Here is a 26,261-nt window from a genome sequence, read left to right on the forward strand (position 1 = left end):
TCTGGAAACCACCCACAAAGCGTCCAACTACAAGGCATGGCCAGAAAAACCGTGCAATACAAATACCAAAAACATTCCATAGGGATTGCCATGGTTAGTATAGAGACTGCCAATATGTGCAAGGGTAAGAAGTGCTATGGTCTGAATGTTCGTGTCTTCAAAATTCATATGTGGAAACCTAATTGCCAGCTGGGCGTGGTGGCTCATGCCTGTAATCCCAGCACTTTGGGAGGCCAAGGTGGGCGGACCATGAGGTCAGAAGTTTGAGACCAGCCTGACCAATATGGTGAAACCCTGTCTCTACTAAAAATACAAAAGTTAGCTGGGCGTGGTAGCATGGGCCGGTAATCCCAGCTACTCAGGAGGCTGAGGCAGGAGAATTGCTTGAACCCAGGAGGCAGAGGTTACAGTGTGCTGAGATCGCACCACTGCACTCCAGCTTGGGCAACAGAGCGAGACTCCGTCTCAAAAAAAAAAAAAAAAACCACAGGCGTCAGGAGATGGGGCCTTTGGGAAGTCATGAGGGTAGAGCCTCATGAATGGGATTAGTGCCCTTATAAAAGAGACTCCAGAGACCCTTCATCCCTTCCACTGGGTGGGCACACAGCGACAAGGGCTGACTATGAACCAGGAAGAATGCCCTCACCAGACTCCACCTCTGCCCGTGCCTTGATCTTGGCCTTTCCAGCCTCCCAAACTGTGAGAAATCAATTTCTTTCTTTCCTTTTCTTTTTTTTTTTTTGAGACAGGGTGTCTCTCTGTTGCCTGGGCTGGAGTGCAGTGGTATGATCTGGGCTCACTGCAACCTCTGCCTTCCAGGCTCAAGCAATCCTCCTGCCTCAGCCTCCCGAGTAGCTGGGACCACAGGCATGCGCCACCACACCCAGCTAATTTTTGTATTTTTAGTAGAAATGGGGCTTCGCCATGTTGCCCAGGCTGGTGTGAACTCCTGGCTCAAGCGATCTGCCTGCCTTGGACTCCCAAAGTGCTGGAATTATAGGCATGAGCCACTGTGCCTGGCCAAGAAATAAATTTCTGTTGTTTATAAGCTACCTAGCCACTGGTATTTTGTTACAGTAGCCAAAACAAACTAAGATAGTAACAAAATACAAACTATAAAATAGCAGAATAGCTTCACCCTGATCCCCGATCCCAACCACATAAATATATATGTCTGGATAATGGTGAAAGGAACATGGACAGCAGATATGACAGCTAGAGGCTCTGGTTCACTGGCTACTTAGCTATACCCTCAATGTGAAAGCCCAAAGAAAAACAGCCTGGATTGTGGTTGCCCATACAGGACTCCATGGAGACACTTTCCCCAAAGGTTTTTCCTGAGGATACTACCCTTGGTAAAAGCACATGGGCTGCAGAGTCAGATGGGTGAGGGGTTTCAACCCAGGGGCTCCTCTGCATCAGCTGTGTGATGCTGGGGGAGTTCACTAAACTCTCTAAATCTGAATTCTCCCTTATAAAATGGGAACATGAAAACCTACCTTTGATGTCAGTTTGATGTTTGTCAGTTAGTAGGAATTAAATGAGACAAAAGCCAAAAACCCTGACACACAGGCACTCAATGCATGGTAGCTGCTGTGGTTGTCCTCCGGCAAGCAGTGGCAGTTAACCAACTTACCACTAGCTCTGGGAACTAGGGGCCCTTGCTTAGACTTCCTCTGCAGTGGGGATCCTTTCCTTTCCATCTCTGATCCACTTCTACCCACCATAAAGGGAAGATGGAGGGCAGTTCAGCAAAAGCTGCCATGATCAGCCCATGCTGGGGCCCTGCCCAGTGCCATCCACTGCAGCAAAGTGGCCCCACCAGCTGTCAGCTTTCCTTAGCCTTGAGCCTGAGTCTCTTCTCTAATCTTTCTTTGTTCTAGACAAGGGAACCACCGTAGATCCCAGTCACTGGAAAACTCAACTAGGAGGCGACTACAGTCCAGTAGTATAACAGCAGTTGAACTGACTCAGAGATGCTAACAACCCAGTCCTACACTTTAAGTGAGGTTTAGAGCCATCATAAACTCCAGGTCACTAGTCAAGTGTTATTTTTATTCATTCAGAATGAATGCTGATCTGTTGTCCCTTAATTTCCAATTAAGGAAATTCTTCCTCCAGCAGGTAAGAGCAGAGCAAACCTTTGTAGGAGCTAATGACAGGCTGTTTCAGCAACCCCTCACCTCTGCCCCAGCTTCCCAAGGCCCCAATCACTCACTCTGGTTCATGGCTGCCCACAGCAGGGCACAGGGGGCTACATACTTTTCTTTCTCTATCTCCATGGAAAGTCGCTTCATGTCAGTATCCTTGAAGTCGAAAGACAGGCTGTCACCAATGAGGTTGAAGCTTGGTATGTCAGGAGGCAACGGTGCTGGAATTGGGTTCATGGGCTATTAATGAGAAATTTCGGATTAGGAGCTTGGGTCATACAAGAACAGAGGGGCACTACTGTGTTGACAACTGATCCTCCAGCAGCCACAGCGGCGATAGGCACAACTCAGGTCCTATCTCCCAATGCCACTATGAGCCCCTCCACTTCAATCCCTCCACATTTGCCACTGCCAGGTGAACAATACCAAAGACTACAAATCCAGGAAAGTCATCCCTCACCCCTCAAATCTCTAACCGTTCTTCACGCTCAGCTGAATCAAACACAAACTCCCACTCGCTTTTTCATTTAGGAAACTCCCGGGCCCTGTGAGAGGGGCTGGAGATGCAGAAAACAAGACAGCATCCTTGGCTTTGAGCAGCTGAAAGTTGTGTTCAGGAAATAGATGTGTTCACAGATCATCACTGTTAAAAAAGGTAAACACTGTAGCCAGGGAGCGAACAGAGGCTAGAAGAGATGCTGCTTTTGCTGGGATCCAAGACAGTGCCACGAGAAGGTTTGCCAGGTGGGAGGTATGGCAATGGGTGGGGCACTGCCCAGCGAGGGTGCCAGGAGTCTGCCATACAGTATGGAGAGGTGGGGTGGGAGATGGGCACCACCACAAAGGGCTCCACCTGCCCACCAAGGGGCTTGGGATTGGACAATGGAACCGGAGTAGGTCTTGAAGCAGGGGTGGTGTAGTTTTTTTTGGTTTTTGTTTCTGACTTTCATCCCAGAACAAAGGGTCATCTAAAGAGGGCCCCAATCTAGCTCCCTGGCTTCTCCTACTATTTGCCCTACTAAGTCACAGTCAGTATTGTTTATTATCCCCTGGACTACTGCCTTCCCATCTCTGTACCCCTGCCTATCCCATTTCTCCTCCCTATGCTCCATCGCTCTTTCAAGGCCCTTCTCAAACACCATGATCTCTCACCAAAGCCTTTCTAGCCCCTCCCAGCCAGCCGGCAACCCTTTTCTTTACTGTCCCTTAATGCTGTGTTTACAGTTCTCTAATGGTTCTTCTGCAATTCCACCCTGTAAAAGATTTCTTTTTGGCTGTATCTTCTTTCTACTATTTGCAAGTTTCCTGCAAACAATCTGCCTCTTTTTCATCCTTGGATCCCGTACTGAGTCCAGGACACTGTCTGGGAAAGAGCAGAGGCTTGGAACATTCATTTGAGACATTCTCAAGGCCTGAGGCAGACTGTCTGCAGGGGTGCTGAGAGACAGCTCCTGGGGTGCCAGGGATGTCCTGTCTTCTGATCTGGGTGCTGGGTACATAGGTATGTTCAGTTTGTGAAAATTCTTCAAGCTGTACAGTTGTAATCTGGGCACTTCTCTACATGTATGCTATACTTCATAAAAATTTCCAGCAAAAACCAGTACTAGTTGCTGCACCATCAGTGAGAGCATGAACTGGTACAACTTCTTTGAAGAGTATCAAAATTGAAAATTTGACCCCACGGTTCTATTATTAGAATTTATTCTACCAATATATTCACTTGTGTGTGTCAAGATTTGTGTTCAGGGATGTTCAGTGCCATTTTGTTCAAAATTGCAAAAGAAAACAGACTAAATACTCATCCGTGAGGGACTGGTTAAATGAACTGCAATCCATCCGCACAACAAAACATGATTAAAAAGCTGATATGGATGATCTCCTCCAGGATTGACTGCTAAGAGGAGAGAGCAGTTACAGCAGTGTATAAGCTTTGCTCCAGTGTATATTTTAAAAACAACACATAGAGGCTGGGCACAGTGGCTCATGCCTATAATCCCAGCACTTTGGGAAGCTGAGGCAGGCAGATCACTTAAGCTCTGAAGTTTGAGACCAGCTGGGGCAATATGGCAAAACCCTGTCCCTACCAAAAAAAAAAAAAAAAATTAGCTGGGCGTGGTGGCACATGCCTGTGGTCCCAGCTACTCAGGAGACTGGGGCGGGAGGATCGCTTGAGCCTACCAGGCGGAGGTTGCAGTGAGCCGAGATTTTGCCACTGCATTCCAGCCTGGGTGACAGAGTAAATAAAACTCTCTCTCTCTCAAAAAATAATAATAATAATAATAAACAAAATAAAAAATAAAAACAAAACACACATCTCAGGTGTTCAGCCCAGCTGAGTGCTCAGACGACTCCAGTCCCAGCTACCATCTGACTGTGACCACCAGAGAGATCCCCAGCAAGGATCTCTGTCTGGCCCAGTCAACCCAACAAGCCACCAGAGGTATAATAAAGGGTTGTTTCGGCCACACAGTTGGCTTGGGTGGGTTGTTACATAGTAACAGAGAACCAGGATATACGGCAACAGCAAACTGCTTACGTTTTCCCCACCTCAAACCCTGGGCAGCTTGTGGCTCTGGTGCCCTGTGTGCATCTGGGTCATGTATGTGCCTGTACCATGTGCTTGAATGTAAGTATGGGTACGTGTGTGTGTCCGTGCTGTGTGTGTGGATGTGCCATGTACATGAATATATGTATGGCTACATGTGTGTGTCTGTGCTGTGTGTATGGATGTGCCATGTAGATGACTGTGCTGTGTGTGAGTCTGGGCCATGTGTGTGCATCTGTGCCCTCACCCTAACTACCCTATGTTCTCTTCTCTACCTGGCTACTTCCTGCTCCTCCTTCAAGCATCAGTGTAGACACCATATTGAGCCTCTCCTGCCCCTCCAGGCTGGGCTGTGTCCTCCTCCTCTAGGCACCTGTGCACCCTGAGAACACCTGTCAGGACAGAGACTTCCAACTGTGTGGCACTATGTGGACACTGAACAAATACGCAAAAAAAAAAAAAAATAAAATAAAATGCCAAACTGAATGCACAGAAGAAAGGAGGGAAAGAGGTTTCTATTCATTTTGTGACCCCATTTAATGGAAGTCTGCCTCTGTGTCCCCAAACTGAGAGTGGCTGCTCGTTCTTGCATGGCAGTAATTCACTCTGAGGTGTACAGCCAATCCCTTCCCAGAACTATAATTATGATATATGGTATATACTGATAGTTGAAGATTACATTCAGCTCAGCATTAAGAGGCAAGAGAGCAAATTCGCTTGAGGATAATTTGGGACTATATTACTTAGAACAAGAAAAACATTCCAGAGCTGGAAAAGGCCCTGTTGCCTGTTATCCAGGCAACCAAAGAGACAACTAACTAGTCCAAAGCCAAATGGCAGACCAGGATGTTCTACCCGGTCCCTAACTGCAGGCTCTCTGCATCTCTCATCCTGCCATGTGTTTGCTTGAATGGTCACCCTGAAGGCACCGCCAGATGAACTGAAGGGCCGGGAGGAAAGAGAACATCACCCACCAGGACTAAGGCGGCCCCAGCTGGTGGCCCCCCAGGCTCACCGGGTACGTGGGCTTGGTGGCAATCTCCAGGAGCTTCTGCTTGGCTCTTCGCTCTGCCTCGCGTGCTTCCTGCAGATCCTGCTTCAGCTGATCTGCCTCTTTGGCCCTGCAAGGAAAGGATGAGATGTCAGCTTCACAGAAGAGGGCAGGTGGTGGGAAAAGACCCCACACCACCCCTGCAGAGGAGGGACCTGGCCTAACCCTGAGGATGGCACCTGAAGAAGTGAAAAAGGACAGTGAGACAGGGACATTTACATGAAATCAGAACTTCCAAAGCAAGGACAACATTCCTGAGATTTTTCATTTGAGTTGGTAAATCTAAACTGGAAGAGCAGGAAAACTGAGAGAAACCAGACCTTCTACAGCCAGGAGACGGAGGAGCTGAAGGGGGCACCAGCAGCTTTCTCTGCTTTGTTTTTGGGTGAGAGTGAGCTGGGCAAAGGAAGAGCCCAGAGGATCAAAGTTCTTATATTGGATCACAAAGGGCAGAATATACAAGAACTGCATCTTCACAACCTCTGGATAAAACACTGGTGGGCCTTGTGCCCACTTTCTCCAGCAGGAAGATGAGCCCCGTCACTGAGGGCACCCGCACCCTGGTGCAGATCGTCACCCTATGGGGCTCAGGGTGGACACGGCATGTGAGGCCTGGCCCGACCTGCATCATGCACAGCGAGTGTGACCCGCATACAGCAAGGGGCCTGAAGCAGGGCAGGCAAAAGGGAACCATATTCCCAGAACGACATGCAAAGAGTGGTGAGGAAAACTGTAGTGACTGCACCTTGGTAGCTAAAAGCCAAATTCAAGTGCTCTAAATCAACAGAGCCAAAAGCTGTGGGGAATGTGTCAGTGTTTATCTGAAGGCTACAGGCCTATAATAGTCTTTCAAAAGTACAGACAACAGTTTCATCCTTCAACCTGGCCATGAGTGGGACGTCCCAGTCACAGAGACCATCCTAGCCCCCCTTCCCCATGTGCCAAGGAAGGCTGGGGAATGGAGGCACTAGTTCTCCTTTAAAGGTAAGCAGCTGCTGTTCTCCTGCAGACCCACCGAATGAAAGCAGAAAAGAACCACGTTTTGTTTTTGCTTTTTTTATGCACAAAGAGCCTCCTCACATCTCTTTAGCTGAAAGCGGTCTGTGGATATGCTCAGGGGTTTTCCTGCACACACGGCCATCAGAGAGACAGGGGCTTATCAAAGAGACACAACAGAGGGGCCCACCTAGCAGGAGAACTGAGTTCCTGTGCCCAACCAGTAGCGCCAACCCCAAAATGGATGAAGCACCAGTCACCATCAGCCAAGGAGGAGCCTCCCCCCGCCCAGAAGATGGGGAAGCAGCTTGAGGACAGCTGCTGTAGAGCTCAGCCTCAGGGAAGGCTGGTCTGCGGCCCTTCGCCAGCCTCCTCACCAGTCTGGTGCCCAGTGCCCCCTCACCTCCTCTCTGACTCCTCAGCCATCTTCAGTGCCAGCACCTCGGCTTCCAGCACCTTCTGCTCCATCAGGCGCTTCTCCTCCTCCGTGCGAATGGCTGTGGCCTTGATGCGTTGCATTTCCTGCTCAGCCTCTGCGGCCTTCTGGGCCAGAAGTTTTGCCTCCTCCTCAGTGATCTGGGCCTTTTCAGCCAAAAGGTCGGCTGTCTCCTCAGACCGCATCTGGAGGGCACGGTGCTCTTAGCTGAAGCTGGATCATGTGTTATTCTCCCGCCCAGATCTGCCTTGAACACTGAGATGCGACAAACCAGAGTCTCGGACTCCTGGGGTCCTGCTGCTGAGTGCCCTCCATGACTCTCTGACAAGAGATGACAAGCCCCTTTCCCCAGCTTTTCAGAAGGGTCCTTTGGGCTGCACCCATGGGGAGTAACAAGAGCACCTTCTCTGAGTACCCACTTCAGCCCAGGCTTCTGCTGCATGTGGAGAAAAACAACTTAAACTCTGCTCTTTCCCTTTAAATCAGTGGTTCAAACCAGAGGAGCTTTTTGCCCCCTGCAAGAGACATGTGGCAGGCCGGGCACGGTGGCTCACGCCTATAATCCCAGTACTTTGGGAGGCCAAAGCGGACGGATCACCTGAGGTCAGGAGTTCAAGACCAGTCTGGCTAACATGGTGAAAACCCATTTCTACTAAAAATACAAAAAATGAGCCGGGTGTGGTGGCAGGCGCCTGTAATCCCAGCTACTCAAGAGGCTGAGGCAGGAGAATCACTTGAACCCAGGAGGTGGAGGTTGCAGTGAGCCGAGATCATGCCATTGCACTCCAGTTTGGGCAACAACAGCGAAACTCCATCTCAGAAGAAAAAAAAAGTATGGCTGGGCGCGGTGGCTCACACCTATAATCATAGCACTTTGGGAGGTTGAGGCAGGCAGATCACGAGGTCAGGAATTCAAAACCAGCCTGACCAACATGGTGAAACTTTGTCTCTACTAAAAATACAAAAATTAGCTGGGCATGGTGGCATGTGACTGTAATCCCAGCTGCTCGGGAGACTGAGGCAGGAGAATCACTTGAACCTGGGAGGCGAAGATTGCAGTAAGCCAAGATCGTGCCACTGTGCACTCCAGCCTGTGCAACAGAGCAAGACTCCGTCTCTCAAAAAAAAAGAGACATACGGCAATGTCTGAAGATGTTTTGGATTGTTACAAATGGAGGGTGAGGTGCTGCTACTGGGATCTAGTGCCTACAGCAAAGGATGGTCAGCCCCAAATGTCAGTAGTGCATAGGCTGAGAAGCCCTGCTGTAAAGGCAACCTCGTGGTGAAAGTGGAATTTGGCTGCACATAAGCTCAAACTAAATCTGCTTCTGCCAACACAGGTGGAAAGAAAAGGCACTGATCTTTTTTAAAGCTGAAATTAAGTCTTTCAAAGCAAACGCTGCTAACTCATGGTCTTCAGGAGGCCGAGCTCCAGAAAAGCCAAGGAAGCCCCCAGGTAGCCTCCTGGAACCCCGGCCCCTCAGAAATCACCAGTGCTTCGTTGGCCATAGTTGCTTCTTCTTTCATCTGCAGCAGCCTCCTCTCCAACTCATCCCTCGTGCGTTCAGCCTCCTCCCTCATCTGCTTCTCTCGAGCGAGGCGCTGCCGCTCCATCTGCGGGGGGTGAAGAAAAAGTCACTGAATCACAGGGCTCGAGACCTAGGGTGCCCAAAGATGCCCCATCTCCAGAGTCTCCCCTTTTGGGACCTTTTTCCTTCCCTTTCCTTTAGGTAACCAGGGTCATTCTTATTGCTCCCCACCCCATTCTTCTAAACCAGTTGCAGAGTTGAAAGCTGAGCCACTTGAAAAAAATTCTAGTAGTGAATGAACAAACGAACAACCAACAAAAAACCAAACCGAGTCTCGACCTGGATAGAAAGAGGCATTCTTTTTTTTTTTTTTTTTTTTTTTTTTAGACAGTCTTCCTCTGTCGCCCAGGTTGGAGTGCAGTGGCATGACCTCGGCTCACTGCAACCTCTGCCTCCCAGGTTCAATCAATTCTCCTGCCTCAGCCTCTCCAGTAGCTGGGACTGTAGGCGCCTGCAACCATGCCCGGCTAATTTTTGTATTTTTTAGTAGAGACAAGGTTTCACCATATTGGCCAGGCTGGTCTTGAACTCCTGACCTTGTGATCCACCCGCCTTGGCCTCCCAAAGTGCTGGATTTACAGGCATGAGCCACCGTGCCCAGCAGACGGAGGCATTCTTATACATGGTGCACTGAAATGGCTACCTTGCCAATGCTGCTTTTTGTTGGGAAACCTCAGGTGGCTCTGCCCCGTGGCTGATGGGACACAATGCAGGACCTCCTCCCTCAGATAGAGCCCCAGAAATAAGCAGCTTTCTCATCTGGGCAGGCAAGTCATCTCACCATTTCTAATCCACATGGACCCCTCTCACATCTCTGATTTCATCAACAATAGCTCCACTCTTGCCTCTGACCCACAGAGAAGATGGAATCATTCTACGTGATGCATCAATAGTTCACACATTGTATTTCACAGGGGGGAGCTGCAACAGCCACAGCACAGACTTGCACAGCCTCATGCAGAGACAACTCCTGAGCCAGGCCTATGACAGGAGGGAGCCAGGCAGGGAACACAGCCCCCTGTCCTTAAGGCAACAGTACAAAGCCACCACTACCTCCCTTGCCTTCTGGATCACTGCATTAATTGGACCACATGCTGAGCTTAATAAGGGGAACAAGTACAAGACAGTGCCATTCCTCTGTGATCCTGGGGTACTAACTGAGTTCAGAAAGCAGAATCCAGAAGTGTCCACTGCATTATTTTCTGCCTTAAATAATTTAAAGCACATTTAATTACTTCTTGCTTCAATCTTATCCCACACTCTGGTCATACAAGGTTTCTAAGACTGCTGCTTTTTCTAAATCCTAAGTAAAAAAAAAAAATATATATATATATATATACACACACACATATTATACACACATCTACATACATTGGAGCTTGAAAAGATAATGCAAAGACAAGCAATAAAACGGTGAAAGTTGTTCTCCAATTTTCTTGCAAGTCAGTGAAAAGCTTGGCCAATTTGTTCTCTAATTTCCATCATATTACAATTTCCATAAGGTGGCTTACTACATATCTATAATTCTTTTTTTTTTTATGCTTTAAGTTCTAGGGTACATGTGCACAATGTGCAGGTTTGTTACATATGTATACATGTGTCATGTTGGTGTGCTGCACCCATTAACTCGTCATTTACATTAGGTATATCTCCTAATGCTATCCCTCCCCACTTCCCCCTATAATTCTTAAAGAAAGAGAGAAGAGAAGAGAAGAGAAGAGAAGAGAAGAGAAGAGAAGACAAGACAAGACAAGACAAGACAAGACAAGACAAGACAAGACAAGAGAGCCCAGTTAGGCCAGGCAGGCACAGCAGCTCATGCCTGTCTTCCTAGCACTTTGGGGGGCCAAAGCGGGAGGAATGCTTGAGCCCAGGAGTTTGAGATCAGCCTGGGTAACATAGAAAGAGCTGATCTCTACAAAACAATTAAAATTAACTAGGTGTGGTAGCATGCACTTGTAGTCCCAGCTACTTGAGGGGCTGAGGCAGAAGGATTGCTCAAGCCCAGGAGCTCGAGGTTACAGTGAGCTATGATGGCACTACTGCACTCCAGTCTTCGTGACAGAACAAGACCCAGTCTCTTATTTAAAAAAAAAAAAAAAAAAAAAAGGTCAGGTAATCTCCTTCAGTTCTTGGCACTGTACTTTCCTGGAGACCTCTACCCCAATATAAAGGACCTCCTATTCACAAAATCAGTTTGCTGCTTACAAAGACTGTAAGGTGTAATATACATCCCTTCATCCGAGATGGAGAAGGTACATCATTAGTTTCACCTGATGGATGAGAAAACTGAGGTCTGGAAGGTAAGTCATTGACTTAGTCACATTCTAAATTTCAGATCTGGCTCCAAGGTCAGTGTCTGACCTTGATCTGTGGTTGCCCAGATGCCAGGTTTGTGGTTCTGCTGTGCTGTAGGCAGTGCCGATCGCAGTGTTCCTGCTATTCTCTGCCGGGGCCCACAGGCTACATATTCCTTGACACTTTCAGATTTCTTACTTCTAAGCTTTGCTCTGCTAAGAAAAAGGTCAAAGAGAGCTCTCCTCCTTCTTCTTATTTATTTTGGTATTTTGTTTTGCTTCTGTTTTGAAACAGGGTCTTGCTTGGTCACCCAGGCTGGAATGTAGTGGTGCAATCATAGCTCACTGCAGCCTCAAATTCCTAGGCAAGTGATCCTCCTGCGTTGGCCTCCCAAAGTGCTGGAGTTATAGGGATGAGCCACTGCCAAGAGCTCTTCATGAAACTGCCACTATGACCCCATGCTGGCTCAGTAGGATTTCTTTGTCCAACAAATCCATCCCATCACCCCCAAAGCATCCCAAACAACACATCTGTGGCCTGCCACCTCAGAAAGCAAAGAGATGAAGAGCTGGAAGCACACTGGGCATTTCACTCTAAATCCTAGGGCTGGGAGCCAGCCTCTCCATTGTATCAAAATCAGAAAGGTGCACACAGACTAATTATTACACCTCTGAGCTTCCAAGTCCTGAGGGCAGCCAACTGCAACCGCTGCTACTCTATCTAGTAGTTCATCCAAAAACACAACTGATATTCTCAGCAGTAAGGCCCAAATTAGTTGTGTGGATTTCCATGAGTAGAGAAGGTTTATGAGTAGAAAACAATGATGCAGATCATCCAGTCTGCTGATAGGTGCTCCTGCCACCTCCTGGGGCAGGTGACATGCCATGCGGTCTCACCTGCAGTGGGGAATTGCGGCCAGAGTCCAATTAGCATTCCAGCAGCAAGCACTGAAATGCCACCCTGCATTCTATCACCATCTAATTAGAAAAGGAGAAGGCTGCACAAGGAGGCAGACAGGCAAAAAAAGCAAGCAAGCTAGCTAGCTGGACAGACAGATGCATGCACTCTTGGCTATTTTGTCCCAAACCGGTGTTAATCACACTTAATTTCTCCAAGTGTAGAAATTACTAGAGATATTTCTTTTAGATATGCTATTAGGGTTTATTCCTCATTTCCAGAGCTGACATCCCACCAGGTAGGCATCAGCAAATGAAGATCCAACAGGGATAAAACAAGAGCAGGTATGTCCATGGCCAAAAGACTCCTGCGAGCCCACAACCACTCCTCACCTCCCAGGCCAGGACTGATCACACAGTGACATCATCAGTTAAAACAAAGTCATGCTCACCTGCTTTCTAGCCTTCTCCTCCCTGGCCTGGGCTTTCATCTGCTGAACTTCCAAAGAATCGGCTTTCCTCCTCCTCATAAATAGATCATGGTTCCCGATACATAGCTGGAGAATCTGTGGCCACAGAAGCAGACAAAAAGGTTAATATCCACAAATTTACTTCACTGCCTGCCGGCTCACTAGTGCTATAGCAGTTTGAGCTCTTGCAGGTAGCAGTAAACGTGAAGATGAACGCATGGAGTGAAACACTAACGCCCTGCTAGCGGCCTCTAGTGCTCTCAGCTGTGGAAACATGCAAAATGAAGGTGCCTCAGATATGCCAGGAGGTAAAAATCACAAATGAAGAGAGCACTGGAGGACACTTCACCATGTCTTCTGGGTGCACCTTACTCTCCTACATCAAGATGTGGTTCTGCAGACCAGGGAGGATAGGAAAGCTCATTCAGTAAGCTGGGCTAAGGCAACAGGGTGCATGTGGAAAAAAATAAGTTGGATCCCTCCCTCACACCTTACACAAAAATCAACTCCAGAAGGATTGAAGACTTAAATGCAAAGATTAAGCCCTTGAAACTTTCAGAAGACAATATAGAAGAATATCTTAATGATCACAGGATAAGAGAAGATGCCAAGTAAGACGCAAAAAGTGATTAAGAAAAAAATTTATATATTTGTCTACATTAAAATTAAACATTTTTATTGTCAAGACATAAAAAAAGAAAAACAGAGCCACCAACTGGAAGATATAGCCAATAAAGAAAACAGCTTAGGTGCAGTAGCTCACACCTGTAATCCCAGCACTTTCGGAGGCCAAGGTGGGAGGATCCTTGAGCCCAGGAGTTCAAGACCAGCCTGGGTGACATAGTGAGATGCCATCTCTACAAAAACATCAAAAAATTTGGCCAGACATGGTGGCCCAGCACTTTGGGAAGTGTAATCCTAGTACTTTGGGAAGTGGAGGCCAGCAGATTGCTTGAGCCTAGAGTTTAAGATAAGCCTGGACAACATGGCAAAACCTCGTCTCTATGAAAAATACAAAAAATTAGCTGGGCATGGTGGTGTGTGCCTGTAGTCCCAGCTACTGGGGAGGCTGAGGTGGAAGGATCACCTGAGCCTGGGGAGGTCCATGCTGCAGTGAGCCATGATCGTGTCATTACATTTCAGCCTGGGCAACAGAGTGAGACCCTATTTCAAAATCTCAAACAAAAAAAGTTAATATGATAATGAGATACCATTTTAGATGCACAAGATTGGCAAAAATTTTTAAAGGCTGATAATACAAGTATTAAGGATAGCAAAAAAGAAATTTCACCCACTACTGTTGGCTCTGTAAAAATCAATTCACCTTCTTTAGAAAACAATGTGTCACAATTTTGAAATTTGAACATATACTGAGCCCTGTACCCCTACTCCTAAATTCTATTTTTTATTTATTTTTATGTATTTATGTTTTTTGAGACGAAGTTTTGCTCCTGTTGCCCAAGCTGGAGTGCAATGGCATGATCTCGGCTCACCGCAACCTCCACCTCCTGGGTTCGAGCGATTCTCCTGCCTCAGCCTCCTAAGTAGCTGGGATTTATAGGCATGTGCCATCACGCCTGACTAATTTTATATTTTTAGTAGAGATAGGGTTTCTCCATGTTGATCAGGTTGGTCTCGAACTCCTGACCTCAGGTGATCCACCTGCCTCAGCCTCCCAAAGTGCTGGGATTACAGGCATTGAGCCACTGTGCCTGGCCCTATTTTTTATTTTTTTTAAATTTTATTCATTTTCATTTTTGGGGGGACAGGGTCTTGCTATGCTGCCCAGGCTGGTCTCAAACTCCTGGCCTCAAACAATTATCCCGCCTTGACCTCCCCAAGTGCTGAGATTACAGGCTAGGCATGAGCCACCCCACCTAGCCCAGTATACTCAAGACTCCAAAGGAACTATTGCCTATGTACACCAGGAGGCAAACACAAAAGTTTTCAAAACAGCCTGTTAAAACAGTATAGAAATGACTGGGCACAATGGCTCACACCTGTAATCCCAGCACTTTGGGAGGCCAAGGTTGGATGGGTCACCTGAGGTCAGGAGTTCAACACCAGCCTTACCAATATGGTGAAACCCTGTCTCTACTGAAAATACAAAAATTAGCTGGGCATGGTGTCTCATGTCTGTAATCCTCTCGGGAGGCTGAGGCAGGAGAATCTCTTGAACCTGGGAGGCGGAGGTTGCAGTGAGCCGAGATGGCACTGCCACTGCACTCCAGCCTGGGCGACAGAGCGAGACTCTGTCTCAAAAAAAAAAAAAACCTTCCTCATGATATAATTTAGTTTTAACTCTAAGCTAAAGAGAAAGTATGTGCCAAGTGAGATACCATTCTACACTTCACAAGATGTCACTCTGATATTCTTTAAAAAGAAGTATTCAATTCTCAGAAAAGCTACCATTATCAGTAATGAAAACCAGGATCTCAACTTACCAGCTTATTAACACGAAGCTTTGAGGAGTTAAACTTGAAGACATCAATTTTCTTATCCAGTGGTTTAATAGTAAACTGGAAGAATGAAGCAGAACACAGTTTCAGTCCGACAGCCTGGAATGTTACCACCAATTGGAAATTCCACAAATGCAGCAACCACACTGGCCACAGACCAGCATGAAGCTATGCCTTGTCCTGGCTTCCCAGTGTCCAGGCACTAAACCTCGGGGAATTAGGAGCACCAAGTCTCGGGCTGTGGAAGCTCAGGACCCTAAAGGTGTGCTCTCTAGGCTGTCTTAGGCATGAGTGTGGGAAGGGATTCTTGACAACCTAAAATAAGCATCCTTAACGGGCCCACCCCTGAGGCCAACACTGGAGGGCTACTATAGTCTAGGGCATGGGCCTGCCTTTGTGAAGCTCACCATCTAGTTGGAACTAGGCTAACAACAGCCGATTATTCAAGAAATCACATCATATATTGGTGCTTCATTGGGTGGTGCAAATCACAAATGTGTGGAGGTTCAGAGTAGATCCACCAGAAGCAAGAGAGAGTGAAGCTGATCTTAGAAGAAGAATCCAACAGGGTAGCTAAAAGGCAGGCTGAAGGGGCATTCTGCACAGAGCAAAACCAGAAATAAGGTAGAGATGGGGAAATGAGCTGTGTGTGTGTGTGTGTGCGTGTGTGTGTGTGTGGTATTAGCTTTTTGGTGACTAAGATGATATAATAGGCTTAGCCTGGGAGGGAGGAAGAGGTGGGCGTAGGGGCTGGCAGTGAGAACAAAAGTCAGAGGTGGCCAGATATGGTGGCTCACACCTGTAATCCTAACACTTTGGAAGGCCGAGGTGGGAGGATCGCTTGAGGTCAGGAGTTCAAGGCTGCAGTGAGTTGTAACTGCACAACTGCACTCCAGACTGGACAGTAGAGTAGACCCCTATTTCAAAAAAAAAAAAAGAGGGTTTAGGTTTGATGTGACAGGATACCTGTGCTCACCACAGGTTTCTGAACATGGGAATAATTTGATAAAAGCTGTTAATAGAATCAAATGGGGAAAAAAGGACTTTAGTAGAAGGGAAAACAGTCCTTGATTCTGAAATCAAAATGGAGAGAAAGATGAATGATAAGGACAGGGTGGTGACTTGGTAGGAGAACCTAGGGTTAGACCACTAGCGGGAAAGCCTGCAAGTAACAAATGGCTGCTGTTCTCAACCGCTCCAGATAAGACCAAATAGATTCTAGATTTCCAAGATGCACTTACAAAATGGATATCCATTCCCAAGAAACACTTGCTAAGCAGATAAATATGTTTGGGAAGATAATATTTCTTTCACATGTTCTATTGCCCAAGAAGGGGTTAGTACACTGAGGACAGAAAATGATCCTTTGTTTAGCTTTCGGCCAAGTTAACTTCGAAGCAGTGTTGCTCTTGTGTAGGCTGCTATTCATGAATTTTGTGAGCTTATTTTTGGCTTTGCTGTCAAACCCTGGAGCTGTCAGTGGGAAACCACAAGTAGTGGGGAAACTGCAGGCTCTGCACCACGCCAGGGCGTACACAAAGAATCAACGGATCACTTAAAATAAACTAACATTTCTGTTTTGACAGCACGGCTGTCATGCCTAACTACCAAGACTACTTCTTTTATGTCAAATCAGCTTGGGTTCTGCTTACTGCATGAGTTACTGACATGATGGAACATGATGGCGCCCGGCCCCCAGAGAGGGCATATTAGAGTTTACTGTGTCAGGCCATACTACGGGAGACTTCAATCCTTGGCTTCTTTGAAGAACGGGTGTTTGGGGAGTCTTTAGCGCACAAATGTGTGGATGGGCAATACACAGACTTTATGAAATTGGGAGATGGAAAACTACCATAGGGTGGCACACATACAGCTTTATGTCATGTGGAACTTTCAGTTTAAGTATTTTAAAAAAGAAATACCTATCTGCTTATCTCCTGGGCTAAATACTTACAAAAACTTCAAAGTCAGAATGTTCTGAATTAAGGGGCTCAGTCTGTCTTATCAAGCATGGTTGAGTAGATCAAAACCACATACTGGAAACCAGGGGCCTGTGTTCCCTTCCTTGAGTTGTCATGAAGAAAGAGAAAATAGGAAATACGCTCAGGTTTGGGGCTCTGCAGGCAGCAACAAAAGCTGTTCCTATTCTTCACTCTCTACTCTGTGTCCTGGCTGTGCAGGTACCAGGAGGTCACTGAGTGGAGCCTCTCTCTCCCTGGTGCCCCTGTGCTCTCAGGGCTCAGCCTCTGGGCCTCCCTGAAAGGCAGGGGCTGTGGCATCAGCAACTCCAGCTCCTACCCTCTGCTACTTCACTCAGACACAGGTCACTGGATCCTTCTGTGTCTCTGCTTCCTGATGTGACACAGAGATAATGACAACACAGCCCCTGCCTTTACAGCAGTGTTCTTAGACAGATTAAATTCAGAGGGTCAGGGTGAAAGTGCTTGTATATGGAAGACAACATCATGTCTCTTCCACAGCACTTATTTATGATAGCAGGTGAGTAGTTACTTGACTTCCTTGAAGGCTAAGACTGGATCTTCTACATCTTTGTTTCCCCCATGAAATCTAACACAAAGCAGATGTTCAATGATTCCTTTAAAATTAATGCAGAATAGGTGAGCACGGTGGCTCACACCTATAATTCCAGCACTTTGGGAGGCGGAGGTGGGAGGATTGCTCGAGCCCAGAAGTTCAAGACCAGCCTGGGCAATGTGGCAAAACCCCATCTCTACAAAAAATTAGCCAGGTGTGGTGGCACATGCCTGTAGTCTCAGCTACCTGGGAGGCTAAGGTGAGAGGATCACCTGAGCCCAGGGAGGTCCAGGCTGCAGTGAGCTTTGATCATGTGCCACTGCATTCCAGCCTCAGTGACAGAATAAGACCCTGTCTCAAAATATAATAATAATAAAATAAAATGAATGAAGAATGAATGAATGGATGAGTGAATGAATGAATGAATGGATGAATAAACATAAGATTATACATTATGGGACCTTTTTGGTAAAAGTCACCACCCTATATGGAAATATTTGAATTCTAAGAGCATTTGTCTAAGTTATTCAACCTTAATTATTTTGGAATTCTTGTAAGCATATTAACCTAATATACATATTTATATCATTACTGAGACACACACAAAACACATATATGTCCATATGTGTATATGTGTATATATATATTTCTCTGCCACATGTATCAAGCACCAGACACAGAAAGAAAGCTCAATAAAGACCACACTTAAAATACAAAGAGAATTTAAGCCAGGTGCTGTGGCGCACACCTATAGCAGCTACTCAGGAGGATGAGGTAGAAGGATTGCTTGAGCCCAGGATTCAAATCCAGTCTGGGCATACATAATGAAATCCTGTCTCTAAAAAAGAAAAAAAAAATACAAAGAGAATTTATTGACAGAAATCCAAAGCCAAGTAATGAGAAAAATGTTACTGTTTTCGTTTACTATTCTTTGGGGTTTCTCCCTGGCAAGTTGAGCTTCCCAGCTTCCTATTAGTCATAGTGGGGTTATTGATGCCAATACTGTTCTGTAAATACTTCGAAAATCAACAACCACATCCTCAAAGCCTGGGAATTAAAGGATTCTATGAATAACAAGGAGATGCCCTGGCTGGGGAGGCTCCAGCGAGCGGGGCAGATCGGGAAAGATCTTTTGCTGGACCCCTGGGCCACTAGTGGCATCTGCAGTACAGACATGTCCTACCTCCTTGTCACTGTACGAGATGTTTCGGATTTCATTCCACGGGAAGGAGATCTTGGGGGTCAGTCTGTTCTCAGGGTCATAGATGTGAAGCCCCAGGGCATCCACTCCAAGCAGCAGCTCTGTGCCCTTTTTATTCTGTGGATCCAATAAGAACAGACACTGTAAGCTCCAGCTGAGGCTCAAAATTTTATTCAACCTTCCAAAGAATCTGGCACACACTGTCACATGTGACAAGTTTCAGCAGGTCCCAACAGAAGTCACAGCTATCTTATAAACCAAGAAGATTTCAGCTTTCTGAATTGGGGCAGGCAGAAGCAAAACTGTTCCATTCTTGTGACTTCTGGGTCCCCCAGAACAATCACTCAGGGCTTCTGTCACTGGCTCAATGGCTAAAGGAGGAGTAACGTAAGTGTTGTTCCCTCTAGTTAAATAACCAGGCTATCATAGGTTTAGAATTAAAGCCCATAGGTTTAGGCCGGGAGCAGTGACTCATGCCTGTAATCTCAGCACTTTGTGAGGCCGAGGTGGGTGGATCACGAGGTCAGGAGTTTGAGACCAGCCTGGCCAGCATGGTGAAACACCATCTCTACTAAAAATTAAAAAAAAAAAAAAATTAGCCGGGCATGGTGACACACACCTGTAATCCCAGCTAGTAGGAGGCTGAGTAGGAGAACTGGATGAACCCGGGAGGTGGAGGTTGCAGTGAGCCGAGATGGCGCCCCTGCACTCCAGCCTGGGCGACAGAGAGAGACTTAAAACAAACAAAATAAAAAAACCTATAGGTTTAATGATTTCTTGTATTTAAAGAAACCATTGTTGGATTACTAGAAAGAAAATTTTCAGTGCCTGGGACTGGATGGTCTCATTTTATGATATAATGTAGTCTTCATGTGATAAAGCAAGTCTGGTAAAATGTTAACTGTAGAATCTAGGTTGTGCATATATATGGGTGTTCACTGAAAAATTCTTTCAATTTTCCTGTAAGTTTGAAATTTTTAATGATTGCATGTTGGGAAATACATTATCAAAAGGAATTCTATTCATCAACAAAGCTGTCTAAAAGCCGTACCTATGCTCTGCCCCTGACAGCGGTCCTGGCCAGCAGTCAAAGTAGCCCACGGTGGGTGCCCTGGGCTCCCACAGCACTGACCCTGATAAGGACAGAGTGGAAGGAAACTTGCTGCACAAGGATACTACAGCTCCTGACTCCTTGCTGATAATGGAAATTGAACCAAGACTCAAGGGCAGAAAAACAGATCTGTAAACTGAGAAGGTACTGGGACTGTGAAGAGAAGTACCAATCTAACAGCAGACATCAGATGGAGGAGTGAGTACTCCAGCGTAAATCTTTTTACTCCTAACATCCCAAAGTCAGACGCTATCATCAAACCACGAAAGATTCTTCTGCTTGTCCGCAAAGCTAAGAAAGCTACTGCATTAATAGAAGTGAGGCTTTGTACTTTTAAATCTGCAGTACATTTTGGAAAATGAGATATTTCATTGTGTTCTGACTATCTAGTTTAAATTTTTTAAAAAAGATTAAGGCTTCTACCTCCTACCATTATGACTCCAACACTTCTAGAGATTAAACAGAGAGAGGTGGAGACTCAAGCAGCCCCTTTTAAAACTAATTTAACATAAAAGACAGCCGGGCACGGTGGCTCAAGCCTGTAATCCCAGCACTTTGGGAGGCCGAGACAGGTGGATCACGAGGTCAGGAGATCGAGACCATCCTGGCTAACACGGTGAAACCCCGTCTCTACTAAGAAATACAAAAAACTAGCCGGGCGAGGTGGCGGGCGCCTGTAGTCCCAGCTACTCGGGAGGCTGAGGCCAGAGAATGGCGTGAACCTGGCAGGCGGAGCTTGCAGTGAGCTGAGATCCAGCCACTGCACTCCAGCCTGGGCTACAGAGCGAGACTCCGTCTCAAAAAAAAAAAAAAAAAAAAACATAAAAGACACTAAAATAGCTAGTAGCTTTGTCTATTGCTCGATATAGGAAACATACACAAAAAACAGTATCCATTAGTCTGACTGATGTAGAAATATTCCCTAATGAGAAACTTTTTCAGCCAGGCACAGTGGTACACACCCCAGCTACTTGGCAGGCTGGGGTGGAAGGATCACTTGAGCCTAGCAGGCCTGGGTGATATAGCAAAACTCCACCTCTAAAAAACAAAACAGATTTTTAAAAACCAAAAAACTGTTTTCTGAGGATTATAAAACTTTAGTTTTCTAGAATCTAGGTGGCCAGCACATGGAGCAAGAGGAGTTGAGTTGACAAAACCACAGAAATGTGTTACATTAGTTTGACCTTAAAGAAACCAAGCAATTAGCAAATACAAACTGATAGAACTTTAGAAGAGAACTTCCTGTACTATGATGGAGCACCTTTTAGGCACTTTAAGTGTGCCTTATTTTCTTATGCAGAGTAATCCATACAAATCCATATTTACAAAATACAAATTAAGTAGAAAGCTATCCTAGAATATTTAAAATGTATTTCAATTTACCTGAATTTAATACAACAACTGTAGGAACCCAATAAGGGAAAGCAAAGCATGACGATGAAAATAAAGGTGGACCCGCCTGATTGTTTTAACATCTACTCATCTGCAGTTTGCAGTCCATAGTGAAATGCTTTGGCAAATCGCATGCATCCCTTTGGAAGAAGCTGCTTATACACTGCATCCAGATACTGACCCACAGGAGAAAGACATTCCAAAGGCCCATATCTGGGCCGCACACAAATGCCTCTCCCCGCAGAAGCAGTGGGTTCCCAGCAGACAGCAGACTATTAATGGTTTGAATAGAAAACCAATTAGCCTCATAGTGAGAATCCCAAACAAATCAGTAATCTATAAAGGCAGATCTACTCTCCTAGTGCCTGGGGCCGGGATGGGGGTGCAGGGGGTTGTTGTATGGGGGAGGGGGAAAGTACTTACCGGTGTTCCCTGTGGACTGAGATCTCACAGAGCCAGAAATAATCAAATCTTACACTCAGAGCATTCAAACAGGTTTCTGCTGAGAGCAGAATCAGGTCTAAGTCCCCCAAGGCTCAAGTGACACTTAATTACCTATGATCTAACTGAAGTCCAAAAATAGAAAGTTAGGCACTAAGACCTATCTTTCCTTCCTCTTTTCTTCTTTACCATAGAACCATGAAAGAGTCTATCACCTTGGAATGAAGAAGTAACCATTTTAGCAGTCTGGCCCTCATTCTACTACACAAGGAGCTCAGAGAGGTTTCAACACACCCGGATTGCAAAGTAGTTCACACCATACATCTCCAGGTCCTGAGCTATCTTCAGATATTCCATTTCAGCTTCATCCCTGTGGGGAGAATGGAAGACACTGTCATCGGAGCTAAGTGAGATGGGTGGAGAGTGGGTGGGCACCAAACCAGGCATTCTGGCCCTGCCATTCCTCTAGAGCCACGTCGCTGCCAGAAGACAAAAGCCACAGCAGATACCAGCAAAGCTCTGCCTGGCCCTGAGTCTATTAAACACACTGAGGTCGAGCAGAATTTCCCATCCCCATCAAAAGAGAGTCAGAGAACAGACTCATCACGGTGTTTCTTGGCCTTAGTTTCCCACCTTGCCCTTGGTAAACAGTAAACTCATCTCAAGTAATTCAAGAAGAGTATGCGGTATGTTACCTTTTACCCTCAAACAGATTTGGGTGTTTGAATTTTATTTAAGTTCTTGCTTTTCCTTTGTGTACTTTCTTTACCTGGAAGGTTTTGGAAGTGAAACAGCTCTCTCTCTCTGCAAGCTTCCTGAGCATTGTTGGAGGTTAGGGCAAGAGTTATCTGGGTTGTAAAACCCAAGTCAGATCACCTTCATCTAAGTTATAATTTAAAGTAAGCTATTGAAGTAGCAATAACTTGCAGAAAACTCTCAAACAGGTATCATACTGAAATATTTTAACTCAAGTCTTCCTATGACCTTGTCCTCTTCCTTCTCTCTCCAATCTCCAAATGCTCTCAAGTGAATATTAAAAATCCATCCTGAGAGAACGCCAAGTGTTGGTGAACAGGTGGAGAAATCAGAAATCACACACGTTGATGTAAATTGGTACAATTACTTTGGGAAATTGACACTATTGTAATAGCAAAAACCAGGAGACAACCCAACAACCTAAATGTCCATCATTAGTAGAATGAATAAATAATTTGTAGTATACTAATACAGTGGAAGTCTATACAGCAATGAAAATGAAAAAACTATTGCCACATGCCACAAACCCATATCTGACGATATGATGTTGAGTAAAAGGAGACACAAAAAACAGAATACAAAGTTTAAAATGGGCAACACCAATCTGGAATTAAAAATCAGGAGACTGGTTACCTTTGGGGAGGAAGAAAGGGGAATTGGGGGTGGGAAGACAAAGGTTATTTCTTCCTCCGGTGTTACATGGTGTTTTCACCTTACGATAATTGATCAAGTTGTACACTTATAATTTGTCTACTTTTCCATATGCATGTTGCACTTAAGTTTAAAAAAAAAAAAAGTGTTAGGAAACTGATTTGAAGAAGAGAAAAAAAACGTTGAAGGCTAATGAAAACATGATCAATTCCTAATCAAGGGAATGACAATTCTAACATGAGATAAAAGTTTTCACTTTTTAGATGACAAAAATTAGATTGATAAAAACAAGTGTTGAGGATAGACTGGGGTGGGAGGTGGGACACTCTCATAACACTTCTCGACAGGCATGTATAAACAGGTACAGCCTTTTTGGAGAACAATTTGGTGGTACCTGTCAAAATGCAAAATGCTCACATCCTTTGACCTAACAACCCTTGTTTTAAAGAATATATCCTCAGAACTACTCATACAATTGTATAAAAATAGAAGATTGTGCACTGCAGAAATTTCTGTAAAAGTGAAAAACCTACAGATACTCAAATGCCATCAATAAAGGGATGGATGCAAAAGCAATGGGATAGCCATACAATAGAATTCTTAAAATTAAGGGTGGGCACAGTGGCTCAGCTCACGCCTCTAATCCCAGCACTTTGGGAGGCCGAGGTGGGCGAATTGCTTTGAGCCCAGGAGTTCAAGACCAGCTTGGGCAACATGGTGAAACCCCATCTCTACTAAAAACAGAAAAGTTAGCTGGGCATGGTGGCGTGTGCCTGTAGCGCCAGTTACTGGGGGCGCTGAGGCAGGTTTGCTTGAACCCAGGAGGTTAAAGCTGCAGTGAGCTGAGATGGCGCCACTGCATTTCAGCCTGGACAGCAGAGCAAGACTCTGTCTCAAAAAAAAAATAATAAAAAATATTAAAATTAAACTTAATTACCGGGCCAGGCACGGTGGCTCATGCCTGTAATCCCAGCACTTTGGGAGGTGGAGGTGGGCGGATCACCTGAGGTCGGGAGTTCGAGACCAGCCTGAACAACATGGAGAAACCCTGTCTCTACTAAAAATACAAAATTAGCCAGGCATGGTGGCTCATGCCTGTAATCTCAGCTACTTGGGAGGCTGAGGCAGGAGAATCGCTTGAATCCGGGAGGCAGAGGTTGCGGTGAGCCGATATTACATCATTGTATTCCAGCCTGGGCAACAAGAGTAAAACTCCGTCTCAAAAAAAAAAAAAAAAAAAAGTAAACTTAATTACCAATGAGTACAGGTCTATATATCTTGATAGGCAGTACACATACCTACTTTATGTCACACGTACTAGAAAAGGACACACACAAAACTGAAGACCAAGGTTACTCCCAGCTCTCCCTTTTTCTTTTATAGACTTCAGTACTGCATTTTGTTCAACAAGCATGCCCTAGTTTTGCAGTTCTTTAAGGCAAAAAATGAAAATAAAAAAGCCCATAAAGGAATGTAAACCAACAATGAATAGGCCTCACCTGGCTCGGCCTCGGTGCTCTGCGTACCAGGCAGTAATTCTCTCCTCCCACATTTCCGGAGTCATCTGATACAGATTTATTACCTACCAAAAAACAGAGCAAAATAAAAAACCTACACATGAAGTAAATTTGGTATTTTTGCCACTTTTATAATTATGCATCATTTTTACAAAACAGTAAAGCTATTTTTAAAGAGCTACACCCAGGGAGACAGTCACACACAAAGAGGGCGTGTAAATAAGGCACCATATTATTGGAGGAGCAACTCAAGAAAGTTGCATGATAACTCAGACCTAGGTGCATCCCTAATCTGGCAGTGCCCCTGTTCCCTGCCTGGGTGGTACATCCCAGAGACCACCTCTGACAGCGGAGCTCAGTCAGAAGCAATGCTTACTCTTCTCAGACCTTCACATGCTCAGAAGCCATCGAGGGACAGGTAGAGGCAGCAAGAGGTGAGGAACGGGCCTTTATTACCCAGTGACAGATGAGTGGGGCTATAAAATCGGCAGGAGCAAAAGTGAGGGCGGGCCTGCGTCTGTGGCTAATGAATAAGATGAACAACGCTGAGGATTAAAAACCACAATGCCCACCCCTACCTCATCTCCTCTATCCACCTCTCGCCACTGCAAACAGCTCAATTCCCCGAGCTGAATACACTCTGCTCCAGCCTACTCTTTGGGAATCAATGATGCTCAACTGCATTTAAAAAACAACCATGCTAGAAAAAACATTTACAGGCCATGCTACTCCTGGTGACCCCAAACTAACTCCACAAACCTTTGCTTTTTAATATTCTTAACAGAGATCCCACACTCTTCACTGGAGATTACAAAATATTTATTAAAATTAAATTGCTATGTACTTCCAATATTCCTTCAAGTCCTTTGGTTAGCTTTCTTTTAGACCACATATCTGCTATGACTTCCCGAAAAGGGAAGGTAATCTCTTACCCTTTTTGGAAGCAATTCCTCTTGGGCCAAAAATCCCCGCTTGTGAACACTGGGGTCATAGTCGCCATACTGGAAAGAAGAAAGGGAGAGCAGGCGATTGAGATTCTAAAGACGCCGGGCGCGGTGGCTCAAGCCTGTAATCCCAGCACTTTGGGAGGCCGAGACGGGCGGATCACGAGGCCAGGAGATCGAGAGACGATCCCGGCTAACACGGTGAAACCCCGTCTCTACTAAAAAATACAAAAAAACTAGCCGGGCGAGGTGGCGGGCGCCTGTAGTCCCAGCTACTCGGGAGGCTGAGGCAGGAGAATGGCGTAAACCCGGGAGGCGGAGCTTGCAGTGAGCTGAGATCCGGCCACTGCACTCCAGCCTGGGTGACAGAGCAAGACTCCGTTTCAAAAAAAAAAAAAAAAAAAAAAAAAAGAGATTCTAAAGACAACTGCCATTTCTGAAAAGAGCTGGACCAATCTCATTCCCTCCCAGCTCCAGGGAGCAATTCAATTCCGATGACAAGTCAAGATTTCAACCTTGCTAGTTTGTTATCCTTGAATGAAAATACAAAGCTGATTATATCTATGAACAGAGTTGCATAATCCTGTAAGGGATGGATGGGTGATATGCTAATAAGAATGTGACATTTGTATGGAAATGTGGGCATGTTTTCTAACCCTCAAAGAAAGCAGTCACTTCCAAAACAGTAGCTTTTCAATTAAAACACCAAATCATAACTGTGAAAGTTGTGATTAGCAACATATGATAAGAGTCCTACCTATACATTCTTCTAAGTGACTGGTAATTGGAGCCCATTACTAGGGGGATCCAGGAATAATGCAGG

At 45.7% G+C, this 26,261-nt stretch overlaps 1 protein-coding gene across 31 annotated transcripts in view; it reads right to left on the reverse strand.

Annotated features, from left to right (window-relative positions):
• Window positions 1-26,261, reverse strand: part of NF2 (NF2, moesin-ezrin-radixin like (MERLIN) tumor suppressor) — a 100,798-nt gene that overhangs the window by 19,184 nt on the left and 55,353 nt on the right. For 24 of the 31 annotated variants that reach the window (XR_013398726.1, XR_013398723.1, XR_013398725.1 and 21 more), the window contains 10 exon segments: window positions 25,427-25,495; window positions 24,477-24,559; window positions 21,865-21,940; window positions 18,609-18,743; window positions 14,876-14,950; window positions 12,414-12,527; window positions 8,670-8,792; window positions 7,146-7,363; window positions 5,711-5,816; window positions 2,263-2,390 (listed from right to left, as the gene is read on the reverse strand). The exons of 1 other annotated variant lie outside the window; for it this stretch is intronic. Coding sequence is in view for 22 of the 30 variants with exons in the window: in XM_077948793.1 (XP_077804919.1) it covers window positions 2,263-2,390; window positions 5,711-5,816; window positions 7,146-7,363; window positions 8,670-8,792; window positions 12,414-12,527; window positions 14,876-14,950; window positions 18,609-18,743; window positions 21,865-21,940; window positions 24,477-24,559; window positions 25,427-25,495 (1,127 nt within the window). In the remaining 8 variants the exon portion in view is untranslated. 31 annotated transcript variants of the gene reach the window in all.

This window comes from Macaca mulatta, chromosome 10 (genome assembly GCF_049350105.2).
Source record: "Macaca mulatta isolate MMU2019108-1 chromosome 10, T2T-MMU8v2.0, whole genome shotgun sequence".
NCBI classification, from domain to species: Eukaryota; Metazoa; Chordata; class Mammalia; order Primates; family Cercopithecidae; genus Macaca; species Macaca mulatta.